Raw genomic sequence first — 24,893 nt, forward strand, 5'->3', positions numbered from 1 at the left:
GTCATTCCTTTCTATGGCTGAGTAATATTCCATCGTGTATACCACATAGAAGTCTTGATGCAGGGCTAGGTCTGGGGCTCTGTCTAGGAGTCCAAGAGGGTTTCTTGGAGGAGGGAGGCATCTGATCTGAGCTTTGAAGGACGAACAGAAGTTTCCTAGTTAGAGAGATGGGTCTGTATGTGAATGTGTGTGAGAGAGTGTGTGAGTGTATAGAGCGAATTGTTCATTTTAATTAACAAGGACTTTCTGATCCTCTGGGGGGTGGGTGCATTCAGGGCACCACAGATAAGACCCAGGCACAGGCCTGCCCCAAAGCTGCTGACGGTCCAAAACAGATGATCAAATAATAATAGTAATGGCTCCCACATTCCAAGCCTGTGCTTCTGGGACTCAGCACGTGAGAGGTATTCTGTGTTTCTCAAGTGAGTGAATACATCTTTCTTTTTTTTTTTTTTTTGCGGTACACGGACCTCTCTCATTGTGGAGCACAGGCTCCGGACGCGCAGGCCCAGAGGCCATGGCTCACGGGTCCAGCCGCTCCGCGGCACGTGGGATCCTCCCAGACAGGGGCATGAACCCGCGTCCCCTGCATCGGCAGGCGGACTCCCAACCACTGCACCACCAGGGAAGCCCTATTTTTTTTTTTTTGAATACATCTTTCTGAAGGCAGTGAGTCCCTGCTCCAGTTGCTGGAGGGAAGGCAAAACAGGCAGAGGGGACCGAACATGCAAAGGCCTGGAGGAGGGGAAATGGCAGCCCTGCCTGGGAAGCAGTGGAAGGAGCTGAGCTGAGTGTGGGGAGAGCTGGGGGTGGGGGTGAACAGGAGTCTTGAGTGAGAAGCTAAGTCGCCTCCTGTTCCTGCCGGTGCTGGGGAGCCGTAGCCAGATTCGGAGTGGGAGAGGGAGGGGGCAAGATCTAAGGAAGGCATCAAGGGTCTGGTCTGGGCCCGCCTTGGCCTCCCAGAGTTTCCGAAAGAAAGACAGCCCGGGTCCATCTCGCCCCTGTGGGCCGGATCCACAGGGGCAGGTGAGATGACAGAGAGAGATAGAGACATAGAGGAGGAGATAGAGAGAGAGGGAGAGATACAGAGAAAAGGATACAGAAAAAGTCTGAGAGAAAAAGACCATAAGAGACGGGGAGACAGAGAGGGAAATGGAGACAGACACAAAGAGACAGAGAGATGGAGAGAGACGCAGAAACAAAAAAGAGATGGAGAGAGACACAGAGACAAAAGAGATGGAGAGAGACAGAGACAGCCACTGAAAGAGAGACAGAGGGAGATGATGAGACAGACACTGGTCAGACAGGTGGGAGTAATCCAGGGAGTCCCCCAGGGGTGGTAGCAGATGGGATGGGGTCCTGACCCCCCAATACCTGGAGGGACCCAGAGGGGAGAAGAAGGGAGGACAGAAGCCCCGTCACCCCACCACACCCCTACTCTGCACCCACCCACAAACCCTCTTCAGCCCACGGAAGCACAGGTGGGGAAACAGACCAGCCGGCAGGGAGCTGTGTCACCAGGTTAAAAACGGAAACGGGTCGGGCCTTTTTTTTTTTTCCTTTGAGAAAATCCTAGACCCAAATAAGGCGAGGGCTGTGGGGAGGCCGGTGAGCTGGCCAAGTCCTCCTGAACAAGCAAGCGAGTGGTAGCTGGCCCAGCCGGCCTCGCCCCGAAGCAGGGCGGCGCACCCTGGGGAGCCTATAAGGGCCTCCCCACCGCCCTCGCCGCTCACTCGATCCCGCAGCCCTTCCTGCGCCTTCGCCCCCCGCCTGCCCAGCCATGGAGGCCATCAAGAATAAGATGCAGTTGCTGAAGCTGGACAAGGAGAATGCCATCGACCGGGCCGAGCAGGCGGAGTCGGACAAGAAAGCTGCTGAGGAGAAGTGCAAGCAGGTGACGGACGTGCCTCTGCTGGGCTGCGCCGGGCAGCCCAGCACCCTCTCTGAGCTGGCGGGCTTCTGGGGCCGACGGTGGGGGTCTGGGAAATCTTGGTACTCGGAGGTTGGGGGAGACACAGGGGGTGATGCTCTGGCTGAGAAAGAGTGATGCTTCGTCTTCCCTGGAGGGGTCCCTGGGCTGGGAGAGAGGGGGCCAACTGGACCCACTCCCAACAAAGCCAGTGGGAGCAAAGCGAATGAGAGAGAGAGAGAGACTAAGAAAGCGTGTGAGAAAGAGAGGGGTGTTTGTGTGGGCTGGTTGTGTGTGTGCAAATGTGAGGGTGTGCGGATGTGTGTTGGGGTGAAGGCATAAGTGTTGGGGGGTATCCTAGAGGGGGTGGTTTGGGGATGCTGTGTGTGTGAAAGGTATTTGTGTGTGTGTGAGCATTTGTGTGTTCACATGTGTTGCGTGTGTGTTTCAGCTCTCTGGAGGGGTGAAGGTGACTAAGAATGTGTGTGCAGAGGGAAGCCTGCGCGTGCAATTGTTGGAAAGTGGGTGTGGAAGAGTATGGCTATGTTTGTGAGTCTGCGTGTGTTGATGGCGGTATCAGCAGGGGTTTGGGTGTATGGGGGAGAGGCTAGCTGTGTGTGTGCTTGCACAAAAGTTGACATGACATTAATGGAATGTGCGGGTGTCAGGGTGAGTGTGTGTGTGTGTGTGTGTGTTAAGGTGACTGTGTGTTTGGGCTGGCGTGCATGCGTGTGTGTCAGGGTATGTGTGTGCCTGTTGGGGTATCTGTGCCAGTGCGGGTGACCCGGTGCCCGTGTCAGAGCACACTCAGGTGTGACCGTGCGTGACAGTGGCCAAGTGTGGGTGCACGGTGGGGCCGGCTGTGACCGACTGCAGGGGCAGCTGAGTGAAGGGCTGGGGGCTAGGGTGGGTAGAGATTTGAGGGTGAACCTGAGAATCTCAATGTGTCTCTGTGTATCTGGGGAGCCCTTGCTGTGAGCCTGGCAGGGGAAGGCGGGGATACCTGTGGAAGACAGAGGCCCCAGACCCAGAGCTTTGGGGACAAGGTTCCCAGGAGGCCCAGGCAGCCGGGACACATCAGAGAGCTAATGGAAGTGTCCTGGGCTGGGCAGTCCCAAGGCCGTGGCTTGGGACAGAGCAGAAGTCAGCTGTCTGTGTCTGGGTGGCCAGAGCCGCCAGTGAGAGGAGGGAAGGGGGTCCTGAGCCCTCCCACAGTGCCCTGCCCCACATGGCTCATCTGCACCCTTGGGGCCAACTGCCAAGCCCTCAGGAGCATCAGGGTCTCGAATCAGCCCCAGGAGGTGCTTAGGACGGTGCCACCAAGTGCCCAGCCCTGCCCATCCCAGGCGTCAGGCCAGCTCAGCAGGTAAAAGTGCAGGCTCTGAACTCAGGCTGGCCTTGCTCATAGCTTAGTCACTGAGCACCCTGGAGCAAACACCTTCACCTCTCTGTGCCTCGGTGGCTACATGTGTGAAATGGGGAAGTGAAAGTGGTGCCTCCCTCACCACCATGGGAGGACGAGGGGTGACTAGGCAGGGGGAGCCCTTGGCCTGGGACCCGGCACAGTGGAAGCGCTCAATAAACTCAGGATTCTTTCCCGCCCGGCCCTACCTCCCCTTTGGGCCTCCCCACCCCCCAGTGTCCCGGGGCTGCCCTAGGCACCTGTGACACACCCGCACAGGACAGCCCCACCCCAGTTCTCCCGGCCACAAACTCTCCTCCTCCCTCCCTGGCAAACACAAACACCCATCCTGGGCTGGCCCTGAGCTGCCGGCTTCCATCTATCATTTAGCCCTTACCAAGAGGGGCTTAGCTAGGAATTCAGAAAAAAAAGCAATTCTAGGGCTCTAATTTTCACTAAGGTGTGAGTGAGTGATAAAGCACACTCTACCAAGGCGCACACAAGTTCAAAAGGGAAGGCTCCTCAAAGCCTCCAGCCAGCTGCACGGCCAAGGAGGCAGGGACAGGTTCTCTGGTCTCCAGCTGGATTTTCATTCTGTTCTCTTTTTTTTCCACAAAGCTGCCCACTGGGGTGGACTTGTGCTCAAATCCAGGCCAGATCATCTTCTAGCTCTGTAACTCAGGGCACATTGCTGCCCTTCTCTGAGCCCTCAGTGCTCTCATCTGAGAAATGGGGGCAAACAATACCTTCTGATGGCAGGGCACCCAAGATTCCAGAGGTCCAAAGCAGAAGCCTGAGTCCCAAAGTGCAGATGGCCAGTTCTGCCTGGGGCAAAGGCGGGAGGTGGTGAAAGACTCAATTTATCTGGACTGCCTTGTGCTTCAGGAGGCCAGAGAGCATGGGTCTTAGGCCAGCCTGACCCTCAGGGAACCTGCAGCAAAGTCCCAATTCCAAGCCCTCTCTCTCCAGTATGGGCATGGGACCAGGAGGCCCAGCCTGCCCACATCCTGCCCGCTCCCCTCCCAGGGCAGTGACATCCGCCCCAACTGGCCTTTGACCCCACATCCTGCCTCAGCCCTGCCCAAAGGCCCCATTTGCCGGGACTATGGTACGCAGCCCGTGACCCTCCTGGCCAAAGATTTACAGGCAGGGAAACTGAGGCCCCAAGAAGGAAGCAACTTGAGGGAGACCTTGCAGAGTCAGTGCAAGGCTCAGCCCCCTGCCGGCAAGGCACCACGCACCCGTACACACTTTGTGTGTGGAATTCGGACAGAGGGAAAGGAACCCGATCTGTGTCCACTTTATTTATTTTTCAGACCCAGCTCCAACCACTGAGGGGTTTGCAGTTGTGTCATTGATTCATTCTGCAAACTTCCCCCGGGGTTCTGTGGCGAACATCAGGCCCAGTCCCATACTGGGTGATGCTGGAGCCCAGACTGACCTCAGCCCCAGGCCTGTCTCGCAAGGAGCCCCAGGCTGGGGGAGACAGAACCAAACACAGAGGGACACCCCCTGCCTCAGGGGTCAGGGTTGGGCGAGAGGGTGGGACAGGGACTGGGGGCCCAGGGCAGCAGTGCAGGCCACCCAGGGGAGGGGGCTGGGTGTGGAGGGTCAGTGGGAGGAGGGCGTGATGGGCAGTGGGCACAGTATAGCCTACCATTTTTGGAATCAGTCTGACAAGGGTTCCAGTGCCCTATCCGTATGGCGTTGGGCAGGTCCCTTTCTTGTTTAGGGACTCAGTTTACCCTTCTGTGACACGAAGCTTCAGTGGGACGGTATTTGTAATGTGTCTGGCACATTCTAACTGCTTCATAGGACTCTGCCTCCCTTATCACAGTCCCCACTCCTTGTTGTCCAAACATTGCCAGAAAAAGTTGTCAAAAACAATCTTGACACCCAAATGAGCCCGATGCTGCAGAACCTGCCCTCACTTTTTCATGTTAAAAGAGCATTGTGCCTGGCACACAGTTGGCACCTAGGAAATGCTCTACCACACAGATCTGGAAGGAAGTCAGGTGGATGCTGGGTCAGGCTGACCTGTCTTTAAGGAAACTGGCTCATTTTCTCAGTGAAAGTGGAAGTTCAAAAGCAGCTGCCAGGGCGCTCAGAGACCACCACGTCAAGGCTTCCATTTTGCAGATGAGGAGACTGAGGCCAGAAAAGGGGACGGGGTCATACAGCTGGGATTTGGAGTCAGGCTTCCGGGCTCCTTGCCTAGAGGTCAAGTCAGGGTCGGTGGACCCTGTCTTAGGCCAGAGCTGCAGCCACCCTCCTCCTCCTCTGATCCCCCACCCTCGTTTCCATTCCCCAGCTCAGCGGTACGACACTCAGTAGCCCTGGAAATGGGAGGCTGGGTGGGAGGTTGGGATAGCAGCCCTTTTAAGAATTTGCACACACGCACGCATGCACGCGCACACACACACACACGCACACAGAGAACCTGGCACATTTTGCACATTGTCTCAGGAGTGAACATGAGCAAGTTAGGGAGGGATGCAGAAAAGCAGGTCTGTTATGAGGGCCTGTTCAGATGTGGGTTCAGATCCTGTTCTGTGTGATCCATGGAAAGGCACTCCACCTCTCTGGGCTTCCTGCTGTGAGGAGGAAGGAGGAGGAGGATGCAGGGCCCATGGGGGCTGCCTGCCCACCTTGGGAGCATGAACAGGACCAGGGGTCAAACCACCTGAGACATAAAGTCAGATCAAAGCCTGATCTGGACTGACCACCCCAGCCTAGAGTTACTGCAGGGGAGGGAGGCGCACAGAGGGAGGGAGGGAGGGTGCTGAGAAAGCTTTCTGAGCTGACCCTTGACTGGTGTGGTGGGGGGTGATGGAGAGGTGAAGGGGTCTGTGGTTTGTATCCCACAGACCTGACCTTCTCAAACTGGGGGTGCCAGGAGGCTGGCAAGACTCTTGGGATAAACAAAAGAGGACTGAAAATGTGGGGAATGCAGGGGACACTTTTATTAAAACGAACACAAGCCAGATTGCAAGAATTTAAAAGATTTAACCTGAGCCTTCCAGGAAAGTGATCTTTAAGGAGTAGCTCTCTTCTAGTAAGCCCTCAAAGTCCAGGAGTGGGGGGGCGGGGGCGGGGATTGAGCCTGTCAACCCTTCAGGGTATTTTGTGAGAACCACTCTCTTGGGCAATAGGGAACCATGGCAGGTTCTAGACAGAGGGAGGGTAAACATACTTAGGAAGATCCTCTGCTTCCAGTGTTGGGAAGGCTGAGGGTAGAGGGATGGTCCAGGCCCAGAGTATGAGACTCCCCTGAGGAGGCTGCAAAATTGAACGCGTGTTTGTAGGAAACCTGTCGGGACTTGTTTCCCAAAAGCTGTGATCCATTCTGCAAGAGTATTGGGGGACTCCAAAAAAAAGATAAGCACAGCTGTTCCCAGGATAAGGAAAGGATGTGAAAGTCATATTAACAGGTACGAGTGGTGCGTTTATTGAGTGGTGCGTAACATTGTTATCCCTGTTTTACAGATGAGGAAACCTGGACTCCTATGAATGCGGGGGACGCCCCTGCGCCGCTGGGACGTGGCCCCCAGGCTGATGCGTCCCCCTATCTGTCCCCAGGTAGAGGAGGAGCTGACGCACCTCCAGAAGAAGCTGAAGGGGACGGAGGATGAGCTGGACAAATACTCCGAGGACCTGAAGGACGCGCAGGAGAAGCTGGAGCTGACGGAGAAGAAAGCCTCCGACGTACGTGCCCAGTAATGGGGGCGACCGCGGCAGGGCCGGACAGGAGCCCCGGGGCCGGGCGGGCGGGAAGCGCTGGAGGAAGAGGAGGAGGAGGAAGAGGAAGAGGAGAAGGCGGTGCCTCCCGGCGCTTTCTCCAAATAAGTCCCGAAAGAGGGCACTTTCCAGCAGCTGCGGCCAGCGGTGCCGACGTCAGGCCCTCCCCCAGCGGTGCTGACGTCGGCTGCCCGGCCGGGTGACCTCATCGCCCCGACAGCGGCCGGGCCAGGGGCGGGGAGAGGCGGGGGCGGCCCTGGCGCAGGCAAAGGCTCTGGGGCTGGGGCGCGGCTGCTGCAGCTCTCGCCGGAGCCGAGCCGAGACGAGCGCCCGCCGCTGCCCGCCGCCCGCTGCGTGCGCCTCCGCGCCATGGCTGGCCTCAACTCCCTGGAGGCGGTGAAACGCAAGATCCAGGCCCTGCAGCAGCAGGCGGATGAGGCGGAGGACCGCGCGCAGGGCCTGCAGCGGGAGCTGGACGTCGAGCGCGAGCGGCGAGAGAAAGTGAGAGCCTGCGCGCCGGCTCCTGCACCTCCGGCCCCGGCGCGCCCTCCTTTTTTCCCTTATCCCGGCGCCGCCCGCTTCCCGCGCTCTCTGCGCGCCCGCCGCTGTCGCCCCCCATCATCGCCCCCATTATCCCACCTTTGCACCCTCGGGCCCCGGCGCTCCCGATCGCGGACCCGCAACCTGGGACCCTCTGCTGAGACCCGTTCCTCGATCGCCATCCTCCTTCCCTAGCCTGGGACGGGGGAGGGGGCGCCGCATCCGGGTCGGGCGGGGCCGGCCGAGCGGGAAATGGGGGGATGGGGCGGAGCGGGGGGGTGTACGCGATCCTGGAGTAGGGAGAGGGGGTAGGGGGCACCCTGCTGCCTTCCGACTCGCCGCTGGCGCCGGGGTCCGGGCGGGGGAGGGCGGGGAGCTGCTACTCCACCTAGGAGCGGGAAGTGAGAGTGAAAACGTCGAGCTTCCATTGTCTAGGGTTGGACAGGCCGAAACCGGGAGTGGAGCTGGGGGCGTCGCACTTTCTCGCCTCTTCCGAGGCTTCCCGGTTCCTGCCGAACTTTCCCAGCTGTTCCCAGGGGCGCGGCGGCGACGTGTCTGCTCCAGACTGGGGGCGGAAGTTCAGTCCCGAGCCGCGGGCCTTTCCCTCCCAAGCTGGTCCCTGTGGGAACGCGGGCCGCGGAACCCGCCTTCCTCTAGAAGACCCTTGGAATGTTAGCATGGGGCCCCCGACCCAAGATCGTTTTGTGTGCGGCCGCTGCAAGTTGCGGGGCTTGAGGCAGATAATGGGGCTGAATGAGGAGGGGGCCTCACCGCCCTCTCTCCGTCCCCTGATTGCCCCTTGGGACGGGACAGGTGGTGGCCGCCAGTGGGGCTGGAGAGAGATCTGTATTGGTGTACTTAACTGCTAGGAGCGTGTCTCCATCTACAAAGTAGGGATGACAATAATGCTGACCCCAAGGATAGTTGGGAGGGTCTCAGGAGTAAAACCTCCCTACATGGCAACTGGCATATAGTACGACCTCTATTACTGGACTTTTTTCTCCCCTCGTTCTACCCCTAGAGGAGCTCACAGCCTAGTGGGGGGAGGGGCAAGGGGAGTCAGACAAATAAGGCTGATTAACATTGTGGGCGGGGTGTGTCTGCGTACTGTTATGGGAGCATGACAGAAGTAGAGAACCAGTGGGGTAGGCTTCAAAATGGAGGTTGAACAGTCTTATAGAATAAATAAGAGTTTTCCGGGACAAGAGACTGTGCAAAGACTCAGAGGAAAGAAAGTTGGGGGAGAGGGTGGAAGCCCAGGGTCCCTGAAAGCTGGAGTGCTGGGACTCAGGGTGGGCACCCCAAAAGTGGAAAAAGTGCCCAACCAGATGGAACTACCATGTGTACTGACAGGTCTGGGGAAGAGCCCCCCAGACTGTTTCTCCGCTGGCCAGAGTCAAAGCATTTAATCCTGTAAGGGCTGCTCTGGCGTGAAGAGGCCTCAGAAACCTGGTGTAAGCCTCCAACAGTAGCCAGTTTGGCCTCTTTCGCACACGTAACCGGCATAACCCTCCCTCTGATCTCATCCCAAGTCATCTCTGGAGGACAATTACTTCTGCTTAAAAATGGCCCTCAGCTGTGAGCCAAGACTTAGGAGTGGGACAGTCCAATATGGGAGGAGAGATGTTTTTGGAAAGTTTCGAACTTCTTAAAAAGTTCACTTTTCAAGGCATGCTTCTCTTGATCAGGAAAGGGGAAAAGCCTTAAGAAGGTTCCTGGGCAAAAGGAATTGAGCCCGGGGGGAAGGGGGGGGCACTTTTTCAGTCTCTTGTAGAGAAAGCCAAGAGCCGGCGTGTGGCAGACTTCTGGGTCTGCCTCCCAACAGCTGGTTTCGTTTAGATTTTTGTGTGATTAACCGACATCTTCCTGTTCCTTTGCCACATGTATCTAGCAAGTCTCTTTTACCTTATAAGGGAAATCCTTTGTAGCATGTAGAAACTTTGATTGCAGGAAGGGGTGGAACCGAAAATGACTAGCAGTGACTAGCAGTTTTTCAAAAATACATATGTATGTATGTATGTATGTATGTACATATATGAATGTATCTCAGAACTGTCTCGATTCCAGATAGTTGAAAATGTGCCCAAAGCTTGGTTGTCAGGATTCAGAATCCCCCACGTAAAGAGGCAGTGTTTTTTTTGTTTTTTTTTTAAAGACTACTCGTGAATCAAGCACCTCTGTATGATCTAAAACGTCAGTTCCTTGACTACTAATGGGTATGAGGTTTCTTTTCGGGGTGACAAAACGTTTGGAATTAGATAATGGTGTTGGTTGCACAATTTTGTGAGTGTACTAAAAAACATGGGGTTGGGGGGAAGTCAATTCCTGCCCCAGTTGCTGAAGGAGTTAAGATTCATATGATTTAAAAAGAATAAAAAGCACCCACTCATTGGAATGAGTGGGTGACATTTCTTAAAATAGTTCATCTGTGGTTTAAATGGATTCCCCAAACTGATGTTTCAGAGGAAGTTGCGATCAAAAACACCTGTGGGAGCTTCTGCTCCCCCTGCTGCTAGGACTCCGGAGCTAAGAAAAGTTTCCTGACTCTGCACTTTTCAGCAACTCTGGCCTTATTCTATTACTCCACTGATTTTTACAGCCTTCCCCAATTCGGAGATTCTTTATTTGTCTTGTTATGAAGAAGTCAGGGTAGCTTTATATTTCTCCCGTCGGTTGAGCTCCATTTTACCAATTCTCAATATTCCTAAGTGTGTGGCCTCAAAGCCCCTGCAGGACTCAGAGCACAGGTTCGGCGAGGGAAGAATCCTGGGCTGGGGCTCAAGAAGCCGTTCCCTACCAGCTCTGTGACACTGAACCAATCTACTTCACCTCACTGGATCTCTCAATTTCCCCAGCTGTAAAATGGGTGAGATATGTGAGGATTAAATGAGGTGAAATCATGGCAGTAAGGACTGCACTTTGTGGGACTTCCCACATGCCAGGTGCAATGCCCTACCCTTCCTTTACAGTCCCCACAGAGGCATGAAGCAAGCAGGCCCTGGGATAGGGAGGCTCAGAGCAAGCCGTGAAACGACCTGCCCAATGCCACATGGCTATAAACTGGCAGAGCGGGGATTCTGACCCAGCACACTGTGATCCTGGAGTTCTTGCTTTTATGCACGCCACCATATTACCTTCTTTGTAGGTGAAAACACCTTGAAAAGCCACTAACAACATTCTGACTTCTCTCCCACGCCTGTAACCAAGTTTTCTTTCCTTTCCTTTCTTGTATCTTTTTGTCCCAACATCTCTCAGCCAGGCTTGGTTAAGGACAGCGTTCCAGCTGGGCCGCCCCCAGCCTCCCTCCCAACTGTATGGCCAACATGTAACTGAGGCGTCCAGATTCTTGCATTTGTCTTGCCATTCAGGTGGTTGGGAGCAGACCTTACGTGACAGGGTGAGCCGGTCACTGGTGGCCTTGCTCTCTAGAAATACCATGGAGAGGCCAGCACCGTCCTCTTGGAACATACAGCTTTCTTACCTCTCTCTCCTGTATTGACTTGACAGACTGTCCTATTGTGGTGGATGTCTGCTGACATTTGGGGAAAAGATCATATGGAAAATTCACGTTCTCCAGATGAGACACAGTGTGAATTCCTGATCACCTGGATTCCCGGGTGGGCTTTGGCAGGGGAAGCGGGTTAGCTGGGGGAAAGGGCACTGTGTGAGTGGAGGGCTCCTGCTGCTAGCTGACCCGTTTCCTTCTTAACCTGGCTGCACCTCTGACCTCCCTAGGCTGAAGGTGATGTGGCAGCTCTCAATCGACGCATCCAGCTCGTTGAGGAGGAGTTGGACAGGGCTCAGGAACGACTGGCCACAGCCCTGCAGAAGCTGGAGGAGGCAGAAAAGGCTGCAGATGAGAGCGAGAGGTAAGGACGCTTTGAACCCAGTGGCATTAGCCTTTGCTTCTGGGAAACGGGGATCGTGTTGTAGAGTGGACCTGCCAGAGCTGGGGTGAGAGTAAGTGAGATCACACAGACCTGCACGTGTGCACATACGTACAAATGCGTATGGTTTGTACGTAGGTGCAACGCCTTGTAAACCATCATGCTGTTTGTAGGGGCATTTGATGTGGTGGTTCCAAAGGAAAACTAACAACAGGCAGAAGAAGGCAAAAAATGGACACATATAAGATTGCAACTGCAACTGTCATTGGCAATCAGTTTGCAGAACGCTGCTTCTCACGTTCTCCCTGAAAGTCGCTGTGCATCTCGTCATCAGTGTTCTCAAGACATCAGTTTCCAGGGTGATGTGAGAAGGCGGGGGATGAAAATTTGGAATGGGCCATCTACATAGATGTTCGTTGGCAGTGCTTCAGGCTTTGGGCTACTGGACAGCTGTGTGTCAGGGACATGCACAAACCAGTCCCATTAATATATTTGCCACTGACAGAGCTACGCTGCCTCCAGAAGGGTACTGTGTCCTCCAGAGTGGGCAAGTTCTCTGGCACGCCTTGGCGCAGGCTCTGGAGGACTGAGGGCAGATTGTGTAATTCACAGAAGCAGCTGTCTCTGTGTGGTGGTAAATGGGTTCCTTGTGTGGTCATGGTGTGGGCTGGCCCATTGGTCCTCGTGTATCTGCCACATCTTCACAACAGAATTCTCACCGGACCCATCCACCATAGTTTCCTGGTATATACTCCTCCCAAGGGTTCATTCCCGATTGTGCCGTTGTGACCATACACTGGAGAAGCAGAACCAACCAGGGAATCTTGGAGATTGACTTTTCAAGTTGCCCAAGTAGGAAATTTCTTCCCATGCAGTGGAATAGTCCTACCCAGGGCACAGATCCCAGTGCAAGCGCAGATCTCTGCTTCAGCCGCTTAATAGAGGGAGAGGGTGGCAGCTCAGGGCAGTCACAAGGAAGTGTGAAGCATCCAGTCACAAGTTGCTCATGGCTGTGCCTGGGGCCTAGATTAGCTGCTACCGTTGTTCACAGTCAGACCAGCCTGACCAGATTGTCTCACTTCTGTGACCTCCCCAAGGCAAACCAAGAGAGCCTGGGAAAGCCCGTATCACCTTACCAGAGGCCTTTGATGGCACCCCTGTTAGACACTGCTGTTTAGGTAGAAAGAATCTTATACTTGGGAGATGGAGAATCTAGATTTAAGTTCTTCCAAAAAGCCACTGCCATTTACTATGTGGCCTTGGACAAGTCACTTTGATCTCTCCACTACTGCAGAGGGTTTTCCAAACTTGATGATCTTGAGGACTGGTACAGGCATGGAGAGTGTTTTGATAGTCAGCTGAGAATGGTAGTGATAGTCCGAATGAAAGTATTTATTAGAAGTATATGGTGGGGGTTGGGGTGGTGTGATGAATTGGGAGATTGGGATTGACACATGTACACTAATATGTATTAAATGGATAACCAATAAGAACCTGCTGTATAAAAAAATTAAATGATTCAAAAATTCAAAAAAAAAGAAAAGAAGTATATGGTCCTCTGCTGTGGGCAGGCACAACACACATCGATACATTATCCAGCACTGGCCTCTTCTTTGGAAGTATCTGGTCTTACCTTGTCCACCCCAAGCAGTGCAGGCTAGAGTGAGCTCCATCTCATGGTCAAAAGTTGTAGGAGACTTCCAGCCATCCCCAGGACGCTGTCCCTTCCAAAGTGGACTTCAGTTCAGTATCCACTTCAGTTCAGGCCTTCTTCACCCATCACTTTGTGGGTACCTGCCTCTTACCTGGTCTTCCCACTGCAGTCCATCCATCATTCTGGTTTCCACTCACTCCTGCTTTTGAAACCCTCCTGTGGTTCCATGTCCCCTTGGCATAAAACACTTAGTGTGTCATTCAAGCAGCCTATGGTCCAGCCACCCTGACCTCCCTGCCATATTCTTTCATTCCTCTGGGGCTTTCTTGTACAGCTCTGTCTCACTGAAGAATACCTTTCCCCTCCTTGTTCATTTGTGGACTCTCTTCTGGGAAGTGCCTCGTCTCACACAAACACACACACACACACACACACACACACACACACACACACCACTTCACTGCAGCAGAATTCATCATTCCAATAGCCAAGCTGGGCCCAGACCTCCGATCACATCGTGGTAACTGCTGGCGTACAAGTCCCCCTTGTTACTAGTTAGTGAGAGACTCTATAGGATGGGAGCATGGACTCTGGAGCCACATCACCAGTTTGAATCCCAGCTCTGCCACTTACTGGCTGTGTAACCTTAAGCAAGTTATTTGCTTAACTGAGTCTCTCTATGCCTCAGTTTCTTCCTCCGTGAAATGGGGATAATGTACCTACCCTGGGGGTGGGGGTTGTGAAGTTTGAGGCACTTAGTGCCTGGCATTTGGCAAAGATGAAATGAATGTGAGCAGCTCTACAATTTCCTGTTCGGAGTACGGTTCTTGGTAGATGTCAGAGATGTATTTAGATGAGCAGATGCATGGAGGTGTGTGATGAGGCGGTAATGTATGGAAGTAATGACGAGGTTTGCTCCTTGCAGAGGAATGAAGGTGATAGAAAACCGGGCAATGAAAGATGAGGAGAAGATGGAGATTCAGGAGATGCAGCTCAAAGAGGCCAAGCACATTGCTGAGGAGGCTGACCGCAAATACGAGGAGGTGAGTTGGGGTGAGTGGGGCTGGTAGATGGCAGCAGCAGGAAGTGGGGAGGAAATGGATCTGTGATAGGGAGAACCCTGGGGCCGCCTAAAGGAAGTTCTTGGTCAGCTCAGCTGTCCTTCTGTGTCCACATCTGTTTTCCTAAGACAGCCACTTGGCTAGGAAACCGTATCTTCCACGACGCCAAAAGTCCTGGGAAATTCTGTGACACTCAGACAAGTGGGGACTTAGACTTAATGGGGAAACCAAGTGATCAGATCCCTTTTTTGTCCTGCAGCTTGGTGTTAGGCTAAAATGGGGAATTGTGGTCCCCAGTCGTGGGTCTTCAGGCCATGAAAGCTCAGTTGCTCCTTCTGCCTGCCCTCATGGTCCCATCTCTTCCTTCACTTCCCGGGGCCTGAGGGAGAGAACATAGATTTTCTCCGGGACTGTCTGAGTCGGAGAAGCAGGAGAAAGCCCCACGTTGCAGATGGTCTGGGCGTGGCCTTGCTGTCTGAACGGGGGAGGGCATTGAACTAGACGTGGCTCTCAGGGGTCAGTCTTGGTCGATCCTTCCTGTCTCTGCAGGTAGCTCGTAAGTTGGTCATCCTGGAGGGCGAGCTGGAGAGAGCAGAGGAGCGTGCCGAGGTGTCTGAACTGTGAGTGGCAGAGCAAGGCTGAGTGGCGCCCAGCTCAGCTCCGGGGCGGGGGTGGAGCTGGGAGGGAGTTGGTTGTGTTGGGAATGGATACCGACCAGGGCCTCTGGTCAAGTGGACGGGCATCTGAGACCCATTGCTCAGTGCCTCCTCTTTGCCTCCATGGCTGACAAAGAATGATGGGCAACTGTTTGTTCTTACTGCCCTGGGCAGTGCTGCCCACGTGTTGACTGTCGTGTTGACTGTTCCCACAAAGGTATTGGGAAAGATGAGTGAGACAGGGAGAGCAGAGAAGCCCAGAAGTCCGTTTTCCCAGAGAGGATCACTCAGGAGGCTGTGCCTTCTTTTTTTTTTTTTTTTTGTGGTACGCGGGCCTCTCACTGCTGTGGCCTCTCCTGTTGCGGAGCACAGGCTCCGGACGCACAGGCTCAGCGGCCATGGCTCACGGGCCCAGCCGCTCCGCGGCATGTGGGATCGTCCCAGACCGGGGCACGAACCCGTGTCCCCTGCATTGGCAGGTGGACTCCCAACCACTGTGCCACCAGGGAAGCCCTGTGCCTTCTTAAGGGAACACTGAGGGCAGGGTGCCATGTCAGTGTTTAAATGCCTTGTTCTTGATGTCATTGTTGGATTGAGACACATTCCTGGAGGGAAAGGTGAGAAGGTTGACCGGAATCCCCACAAGCTCCCCACCAGAAAACCAAAATGCCTCCCCCCTCGGACTTGGGTGAGGAATCCAGCTCCCCGGAGCATTCCTGCTGTGCTGAGAGAGATCTGGTTTCGAAAATCCGCTCCAACCTTGCTTCCTGGAGTGTCCGGTGTAAACTCCGATTGCTCCCAGCCTCCATCTCATTCTTAAACACCTTCCGGAGTCAACCACATCAGTCATAGATTTCACAAGTCCCTGTTGCCTCAGACTTGGCAGGAGCCCAGGAGTGCTTTACAAACCTTCCAAATACTCCTCGGCCTGCCGCGCCTTTGTCTGGCATGATAGGGTTTTGATAAACACACAGCGCTGTGTCTCAGAAAAAGCCATTAACATTTTTCCCCCCGCATTCCTTCTGGGGGCCCCTGGAAGTGCGATTCCTCCTTTTGAAAACTTCTTTTAGGGGAATTGCCTGATGTAAGATAAGACACAAAAATCCCTTGTCTTTGGGCAGAAAATGTGGTGACCTGGAAGAAGAACTCAAGAATGTCACTAACAACCTGAAGTCGCTAGAGGCTGCATCTGAAAAGGTTGGTTGTTGGCTTGAGCTGGAGGGTGATGTGCTGGACTTTCTTCTTTTCTTCCCCCAACGTACGCAGGAGCGTGCTAGGGTATCAGGGATCTGACCTGTATTTGCTAACAGCAGCTTTGATGCCCAGCAGCCAGGTTTTTCCCCTATAGAAAGAGGTGTCCAGTGGCTATATTTCCCCCTTTTAAGATGGGGTCTTAGCACCATCTTTTATCTCTACCTCCCGGAAGGTGGAGATGGAATGAGATTGGGACCTGGCCAGGCTCCTCTTAGGTAGATCTGAGCATCATCATATAGATACAGAGCCTACAGAGCCTCACTCTCAACTGAATCCCTGGGTTCCTCCAGAAATGCTTTCTAGAAGGTCGAGCGGCAATCAGAGGTGGAATTGGGCTTTATTAGCTGAAACAGTACCCAGCGCAGTCATTACAGGAGAGAGCATTAGAAGCAACGTACACGCTCTTCCATGGCCTTCTTCCCACCCCCCGCCAACCCCTGCATCCTCATCTCTTCCTCATTCTCCCTCCTCCTACTCCCCTCCAGTTGCATTGAACTTCAGTTTCACAAACATTCCATGTTGGTCACCTTCAATACCTTGAACCTGCTGTCCACTCAGCCTGGGGTGGCCTTCCCTTTGCTCTCTGCTTGGCAACCCCCTATGCATCCTTTAGGCCCCTGCATGAGAGGCCCTCCCTGATTGCTCACCTAGGTTAGGTGTTTCTCAGCTGTGTAGCCCCACCTACTTCTTTTCCTATCATGATGGTTGATCACATTTATCATAATCGCATGCCTTCCTTGCTAGATTGTAGGTTTTAAGGACAGGGACTATGTCTCGTTTAGAGCTGTGTCATTAGTCCTAGCGTTGTGCCTGGCGTATATCTCATACTAGGATAGGTGGTGAATAAATGCAGACCACATATGTATGCCAGATGCTGCCCTGGTCACAGGGAGAGATGCTACAGTGATGGTACGGCTTCTGTTCCTGAAGATCTTGAAGTCTAGCTGAGTAGAGGGGTTGATAAAGTAACAAAGTGCAGTGGGGCTTCAACAGAGGGACTTCACAAAATTGGGAAAGGTGTCACGAGGAGGTGACGTCAGAAAAGACCGTAGAGCGGGATGCTGGCCAGGAGCTCAAATTCCAGAGTCAGGTTCCAGTCACGGCTTGGTCACTTCGTAGCCATGTGACCCTAGACAAATTAGCTAACCTGTCTGTTACTCTTTACTCTTCTGTAAATCGGGATTGATGATATCTAGCAACATAGCAGGCAGTTAATGAAGGTTCGCGACTATTCATCTGAGTCGAGCCCTGAAAGACAAACATAACTTCTGACAGATAGTAATGAGGAATGGAACATTCCATGCTGGGCGGCCCAGTTGTAGTCAAGGGCTGGAGACCAGAGAACACTCAGAATAAGGCTAGGAAGTAGCCAGCACCTTGGGGAAGCTGATGGAAAGTGGGGTTGGAAACATAGGTTAGGCCAGCTGCTGTGGAGGGCCTTGAGTAGCCTATTTCCATGCGGTCATCGGCACCATATTCATCACATGTGTATCCTGAGTTATCAGCTCAGGTCTTGAGATCAATACCATCCCAGAGGGGTCTCTCCCAGATTCTCTGAGTTTTGCACAAATTTCTTCTGCCTGGGAAGGTGCCTGTCTCTACTTCTTAGGCAGGTTCATAGCTTCAAGCACACACTTTTCTCCGAGGAACAGGGAACATGCATTCTTCTGTGCTTTTATTCCTTCCCTTTTTTAAAAGCAGTGTTTTGGTCTCTCCCACAGTATTCTGAAAAGGAGGATAAATATGAAGAAGAAATTAAACTTCTGTCTGACAAACTGAAAGAGGTGCGTGTGATTTCCATCCAACTAGTCCAGGTTTCTCCTGCGGCTGGTCTTAAAGCACTCATAGTGACGACTCCTTTCTTCTGCCCTAGGCTGAGACCCGTGCCGAATTTGCAGAGAGAACAGTTGCAAAACTGGAAAAGACAATTGATGACCTGGAAGGTATGAAATTACCATATAATTATGTTTGTTCTGCCTCCCTCTACACGGCACATCCCCAGACAGTTGGGGGGAATCTGGAAAGGCTGATTTGGGCTTCATCCACTTTAGGATAGCAAAGTGCAGAGTGATGTCACATGTGGAAGTCTGGAGCCCTGGAATGGAACAGTACAAATCAAATTCAGACTAGGGTCGCCATTTTTCAAGAACTAAAATATTTCTGCTTAATTAGCTCCACATGTGAGTAAAGAGACCCAAATATGGCTGATTCTTTTCAAGTCTTTAGAATTTCCTTTAATTTGCTCATTTCTGACACGCCTTGCATTTTTTAAATGCCTTGCATTTTTACAGAAGCTCTCTCCCAGAGAGTGCAAAGCTTATCACAGTATGAGAAAATGGAAATTTAGAGACCGTGGAGACCTGAATTAAGACTCCAGTCTGCGAGTCTGCTGCCCACATATCCCAGAATTTCTTGAAGAGTTCCATCTTTAAAAAAATTGTCCCATGTTCTTCATGAAATAACCCAGAACTTCCAGAATCTTGGGGCTCAAACGAAATCTCCCAAACTGCCTGTCCCACCCAGAAAGGGTACAGAACTCATTCCTCAGACCATGTGTCCCAATGTTTGATTTAGGAAGTGAGGTTTCCATATAAGGGAAAATGCCCTATTCCAAAGTACAGCCTTTGGACTGGATGACATCATTGAAAGTCAGAAATAACCTGGGGTGGGAGATTGGTGGGGAGAAGCTCTAGCCATTTCTAGTCACCACTCTTTTTAAAGGTTCATTATGGCTAACCCCCTGCAGAACTTCACACCACTTAGAAATCACTCCATAGATCTTTTGTTTTCTCTTTTGTGTTACACAGGACACGACTTTCTCCTAGTTCATGCTTTGTTTTCTCACTTTTTTTTTCTTCCTCTCGTTGCTCATGTGTGGCACTCCATTCCGACCCTCGCGTTCTGTACCCTGTACCTCTTCTTCTGAACTCTCTCCCTGGGGACCTCCGCCCTCTAGACGAGCTATATGCTCAGAAGCTCAAGTACAAAGCTATCAGCGAGGAGCTGGACCATGCTCTCAACGACATGACCTCTCTCTAAGAGGCGGCTGGGGTGCTGCTCTCTGTCCTAGCAATACTGAAGTCTGCTTCAATACTGTGGTGCCTATACTCCTGTGGGCTTCTAGAAGCTAGAAGCTCCAGTTTCCTGCCTCCTGGTTTGACCTTTCAAGCCTTCTTCTGCTGTGTCTGTGACTGTGTGACAGAAATAAAGTCAGGCAGTCCTCACCTTCATGCCCTCCCATTTTCATTTTCTCCACTTGCTGCTTTTGAGCCGTAGCTATGAGGCCCTTGACCATGATTGCAACCAAAAGTGAGTGGTTCAAATGAAGAGCTCGTTTCAAAAAGAAAATTATGCCCACATGATTCTTTTCTGACAATGTAAAAACAAAAGCCAACTTGGCCTGAGCTCTCAAATGTATTAGCTAACTGTATCTGCATGCCAATAGCAGTTTTTCCTTAAATAGAAATTATGTTGAATGGAGACTCATCCAACCTCCTGAGCAGCTTAATAGAGTCAGCAGAACTTGCAAAAACCAGCAGGCTTATCGCTAAAAAGAGGCTACCTTTGGATGGGGCTTCATCTGTGGATTCAAATAGCGGCAATGGCATTTTGGTCTCCTTAGTCCTCCTTTTCTCATGTTTTCTCTGTGATATACTCGGAGAGTGGTGCCTGGGGTTCCCTATGTCTTCATTGTTCACTGAACACATCTCCAGCTCCCAGTCCTGGGAGGAAGCTCACCTCTATACCCTGCCCTTAGAAAACAACTATACAAGGAATTAAAGGGCATCCCATTAACAGGGCAAGGGAATGGAAGCTGCTGGAATGCCAAACAAAGGAAGTGAGGTGATTCTTTCCTGAGTTCCAAACGAAGTTGCCTGAGATGCTAACATCTATCTCCCCTCATACTTGAGTTAACTAGAGCCAGGAACCTTGGTTTAGTGACAGCTCATAAAATTTGTGTGTGGGTGTTAAAAGCTCACACCTATGGTGACCAAAAGCTCATCAGTTTTCCCAAGAGAATCCAAATTTTAAATAGTCTGTCTGGCTCTCCCCTGCACCCCACCGCTGCCACCGCCTTAAATTGTCCCAGAAACACTGACATTTTGATGTCCAAGCCGTCTTCCAGACTGCCCCTTGAACCTGAAAATGGCATGAAAAGCTCCAGTGAGATCATTAATTTTTGGTCACTATAGCTTGTTATTCCTCATCCAGTAATTTTTTATTTAGGTGGGAACCTCTGTCACAATTCTTTATATTCAGTCCTCCAAAATACATCTTCCCTAAACTACCCATTCCCTTCCACCTCCAACCTTTCTCTGTTCCTAACTGCTGTCCACCCTGAACTTCTGCATAAACCACTCCCCTCACATATTGCTATACATATGCCCCTGGAAAGATTAAACTGTGTAGGGGTAGGTGTTTTTTGTTTTCTCTCTCTGCATATTTGTTCCTGGGATTTTTCCAGCCATATGTAGCCTCCACCCTTGGAAATAACTGCAGCCCTGTCTATCCAGTCAGTCTGCATAACTAAGCACCTAGGTGGAACTTCATTTAGCGATTAGGGCTATGGAGATCTACTTCTACCTGTTGACAGCGTGGGGGCCTGTCACATTCTCAAGGGCAATTAACACTTTAGGGGAAAGTTAGTCTCAGACCTAATGATAAAGTAGATGCCAGGGAATCCAAGTGGCAAGGTGTGAAGTGAGGTCGAGATTTGGAGTTGGGAAACCTGGGTTTACATCCCAGCTCTACCATTTTAGCTGTGCAACCCTGAACAAGCTGCTTAGCTTTTTTGCAAAAACAAAAGTGATAGCTCAGTTGTTGAGGATTAAATGAGGTAATGGAGAAATTGGTTCACACATAGTAGGCCCTCAGTTACTTCTGTTAATCCAGACTGGACAGGCCCAAGTAACTGTCCTCTGAGGGAATCCTCCCAGATCATAGTCACTAGATTAGATTTTTTAAAGTGCCACATCAAATGAAAGGTTCAGTAGTTTTAGTTGAAAGGCTGCCATCTTTTGCAGTCATTTTTATTCTTTCTGAAAATTTCCAAGCTGATCATATCACACTTTAAGAGGCATTTTGCTTTCCTCTGGTATTTTAATAAGTCTTGGCCTAGTCCTTATCAGCCATCACTCATTGCAAACCAGTTCTCTCTCATGCTCTGTCATGCACAGCCCTAGATGGCATCTTAGATTTTTGGGTTTTGTTGGTTTTTTTTTATTTGTTTCATCAGCTCAATTACTTAATAATGTACCTATAGTCTGTCTTAAATTTCAATCATGTTGCATTTACCTGCAGTTTGACTACACTGCTATGGACACCTAGAAACAATTACACAATTATGCCTGGAATTTAAACAGCCATTCCCAGAAGCTCCAAAGGAAAGATGGGTTACAGGATTATCTTTCCCTACCATAAGCTCAAGGATTAATTAACCAGCACTAGGGAGAAAATGTATTAAGTCATCCATATCTTAGACTAAAATCTGTGTAGCATTTCATAAGTTCTGAAGCATTTCTCATTTGTTCCTCATAATAACCCCCATGCCGCACAATGGTATTATTATCCCCATTTGATAGATGGGGAAACTGAGACCTAGAAAGGTTAAATGGCTTACTTCATTGGCCCAACTGGGGCTTAAATCCAGGTGTTCTGACTCTAGGATTGCCAGATTTATCATATTAAAACATAGAACACCCAGTTAAATTTGAATATCAGATAGGCAATGAATAAATTTTTAGCATAAGTATATCTCAAGCAACATTTGGGATACACTTGGGTTAAAAAATGTATTCATTGTTTATCTGAAATTCAAATTTAACGGAGCACCTGTATTTTATTTTGCAACCCTATCTGGCTCCCAAACTTGGCATTTAGTGTCTACTAGTCCACGGTGTTCTGCTATAATTAAAATGTAGAGTACCTTCTCTGCTCTTTCACTCTGGCAATGTGGAGTTTAGAAACCTTTTTTTTTTTTTTCCTTTAACAAAGATGCTTATTAATTTATTTTTCCCTCATTCTTAATTCTTACCAGAAAAGCTTGCCCAGGCCAAAGAAGAGAATGTGGGCTTACATCAGACACTGGATCAGACACTAAACGAACTAAACTGTATATAACCAAAACAGAAGAGTCTTGTTCCAAAAGAAACTCCAGAGCTCCGTGTCTTTCTCTTCTCTTGTAAGAAGTTTCTTTTGTTATTGCCTCTTCGCTTTGCTGGAAATGTCAAGCAAATTATGAACACATGACCAAATATTTTGTATCAGAGAAGCTTTGAGCACCAGTTAAATCTATTCCTTCCTTTTTTCAAATGGCACCAGCTTTTTCAGCTCTATTTTTATCCTTAAATTGCATTTATTCCTAAGGTAGGCAGGGTATTTCATATTGAGCATACTCTCTTAAGACTGAGGGCATTTGGTTCCTGGGAGAATAGACAACCTCACACTTTCGAAACACAGATTCTGATATCTAGTCATGGGTCAATTTAAAAGGTTGGAGAATATTCACCATCGGTCACACTATAGGAGGCCAGGGACCGTCACGTTAAAATGGGTGGGGATTTTCCATCCAGAGCAAAAAAGGGGGGTGGGGGGGGGAAGTCATAAACCAGAGAGGTTAACCTGATCATCCTGGCTCTTTTCCACCCTCCACCATGCAGAACAAACATCCTCTGAGCAGCCAGCATGAGAATGCCTGGAAAAGAGTCATAATAATTACCCAGATGTTTTCGGAATAGATAATTGATATGCTCTTCTCTATGCTTCTTTCACTCTAAGGTTGTTCTCTGAGGAGCTAATGTTTTATTCCAATAACGACCCATGCTTATCTGCTCCGATATGAGGCCATCCACTCAGCCGGAATGAATGTTGTAGAATTCAGTCCTATTCAGAGAAGCCGTATCAAAAACACTGCTAGCATCAATAATTAAGACTCTTTTTCTATAAACAAATATTGGGCAGAATGGCCCTCTCTGACAGCAAAGTAAAGATGAAAAAGTAATTGGCCTAACTTCATCTCCTCTATACTCCAGGGACTGGCAAATTGGAGATTTACTTATCTGGAATTTTAATTCCTTCTTCAGGACAAAGTTAATCAAAGACCAAGAAACTCCTGATTAAACTGGATATGGAGTATTTTGTAGACAGGGCTGCACATTTTGTCTTTGTTAGATTTCTGCTTTCTCAGTTAACATCTCAGAGCTGAAACATTCCACATTCCCCAGCAGTGTGGGAGCCAACTCAAGTTTACAATTCTGACAAAAATCACCCTGCTTCTAGCTTATCCAAATCCTCTGCCCCTCACTCCTATTTATTAAGCGTCACACTACCCAGGAGATACACTAGCAAATTGTGCAACTGAATAAAACCCACACTTTTCATTTAGATTCTTGCAACTGTATCATATGTAATAGTATCACTTTTTCTACATTTTGGTCAAATAAATTTTTACATAAACTACAATTTGTGTGAATTTTAGACCGTGTGGGGACGTACACAGCATTATGGTTTGACAAATGTAAATGGGATAGAAAGGAAAGATAACTGTACCAAGAACTCAGCAAATGTTATTTATTTGCTGTCTACCATGACTACCTGATATAAGGATTATGATCTCTATATTACAGGTGAGAGCTCTTTGCCTTAGTAACTCAGAGCTCCTGTCCTTTGTTATCCCCAATCCTGCCTGAGCCAGACTAAAAGAATGAGGAAGATTTTAATAGACAAGATAGGAGCAGGAAAGATGGTCCCTATCACTTGCGTCACGAAAGCACAAGGCCTGGCTGGGTAAGGATTTCTCTGTGTGACATATAAAAAAGAAAGAAGTAGGAAAGCTGGAAGATAGGCGGGGTCCACACTGATGAGAGCCTGAACTTAAGTTGGTCTGGAGTGGAGAGCCACTGATCAATAATCAATAAATAAAAGAAATAAATTAGGAAAATCCACTTAGCATGCATTGTCAGGAAGGACTAGAGTGGGGTAGACTAGAGGCAGGAAGATCAGTTAGAAAGGTATTTCAGTTAATCCAGGACAGTGCTTGCCAGACTGGACTAAGAAGGAAGAAGTGATCTGAAGGAAAGTAATCTTTAGACTTGGCTTACTGGATGGCAGGAACTTAAAAGAAGAAAGTGTCAAAGGTGACTGCAGTTTCACTACCTGAATTGCTTTGAGGTTTGCCTTAAGCTCTGATCTTGGGGAAGGGGGTTAGGGAATCCAAAAGAAATGAAAGCCTTTTAAGACATGAATGCAGTATGCAAACAATTTTTTTTTGTTACCAAGTACAGTTAAAAACATTTCCTTCATTTTAATTCAACATTTAGCTGACACTGTGAGCTTGTTTAGGTGGTAGAGGCAGGGAATGTCGATGAATAAAGTATAATGCCCTCCTCTAAGTGCCCTACCACTGCTAGATTGAAGTTCCTCCTCTCCCTCCTCCTCACCCCCTTGGGCTGTAATCTAATCTCAGTATACTGCTTTAGTCATCCTGGTGCCTCAGCACCTATTATAAGTATTTAATGTTTGTTAAACTGACATGTCTCAGCTCTTGGGGAGTTCCCAATCCCATGAAGTGTGGGTGGGACAAAAGGTGAGGTTAAGACCAAACTGTGAGGAATTTATCCTGCCAATAGACCATGGACGGATATTGGATAAATGTTTTAGACTAAGCTCACTGCAGGGTTGAATCTGGATTAGAGAACGATCAGGGAGAGCAGTGGAGAGATGTGATGATCTGACGAGCAAAAGAAATAGAAGAGGGCTTCCCTAGTGGCGCAGTGGTTGAGAGTCCGCCTGCC

The 24,893-nt window shown here is 50.3% G+C and overlaps 1 protein-coding gene across 4 annotated transcripts; it reads left to right on the forward strand.

Annotated features, from left to right (window-relative positions):
• The first annotated feature begins 1,629 nt into the window (after nt 1-1,629).
• Nucleotides 1,630-23,558, forward strand: TPM4 (tropomyosin 4). 4 transcript variants are annotated; one of them, XM_024767323.1, is made up of 9 exons: nt 1,630-1,894; nt 6,891-7,016; nt 11,325-11,458; nt 14,056-14,173; nt 14,741-14,811; nt 15,969-16,044; nt 17,823-17,885; nt 17,975-18,044; nt 22,139-23,558. In XM_024767323.1, the coding sequence occupies exons 1-9, from the start codon at nt 1,781-1,783 to the stop codon at nt 22,219-22,221; spliced, it is 855 nt and encodes a 284-aa protein (XP_024623091.1). In that variant the 5' UTR covers nt 1,630-1,780; the 3' UTR covers nt 22,222-23,558. The 4 variants fall into 4 exon arrangements, with proteins under 4 accessions (XP_024623091.1, XP_024623093.1, XP_024623092.1 ...); XM_024767325.1 differs by lacking the exon at nt 22,139-23,558 and adding an exon at nt 19,058-22,079 and having other exon boundaries at nt 1,747-1,894; XM_024767324.1 differs by lacking the exons at nt 1,630-1,894; nt 6,891-7,016 and adding an exon at nt 7,145-7,550 and having other exon boundaries at nt 22,139-22,675.
• Nucleotides 23,559-24,893: the final 1,335 nt, after the last annotated feature.

The sequence above is a fragment of the Neophocaena asiaeorientalis genome, unplaced genomic scaffold (genome assembly GCF_003031525.2).
Source record: "Neophocaena asiaeorientalis asiaeorientalis breed wild unplaced genomic scaffold, Neophocaena_asiaeorientalis_V1.1 scaffold87, whole genome shotgun sequence".
In the NCBI taxonomy this organism is placed as follows: Eukaryota; Metazoa; Chordata; class Mammalia; order Artiodactyla; family Phocoenidae; genus Neophocaena; species Neophocaena asiaeorientalis.

Bases quoted from the DNA above. Each gene is read 5' to 3' on its own strand.
- TPM4 (XM_024767323.1), top strand. From the start codon at position 1,781: ATGGAGGCCATCAAGAATAAGATGCAGTTGCTGAAGCTGGACAAGGAG. The intron at 16,045-17,822 runs GTTGGTTGTTGG...TCTCTCCCACAG, and splicing joins TAGAGGCTGCATCTGAAAAG to TATTCTGAAAAGGAGGATAA. The intron at 18,045-22,138 runs GTATGAAATTAC...AATTCTTACCAG, and splicing joins GACAATTGATGACCTGGAAG to AAAAGCTTGCCCAGGCCAAA.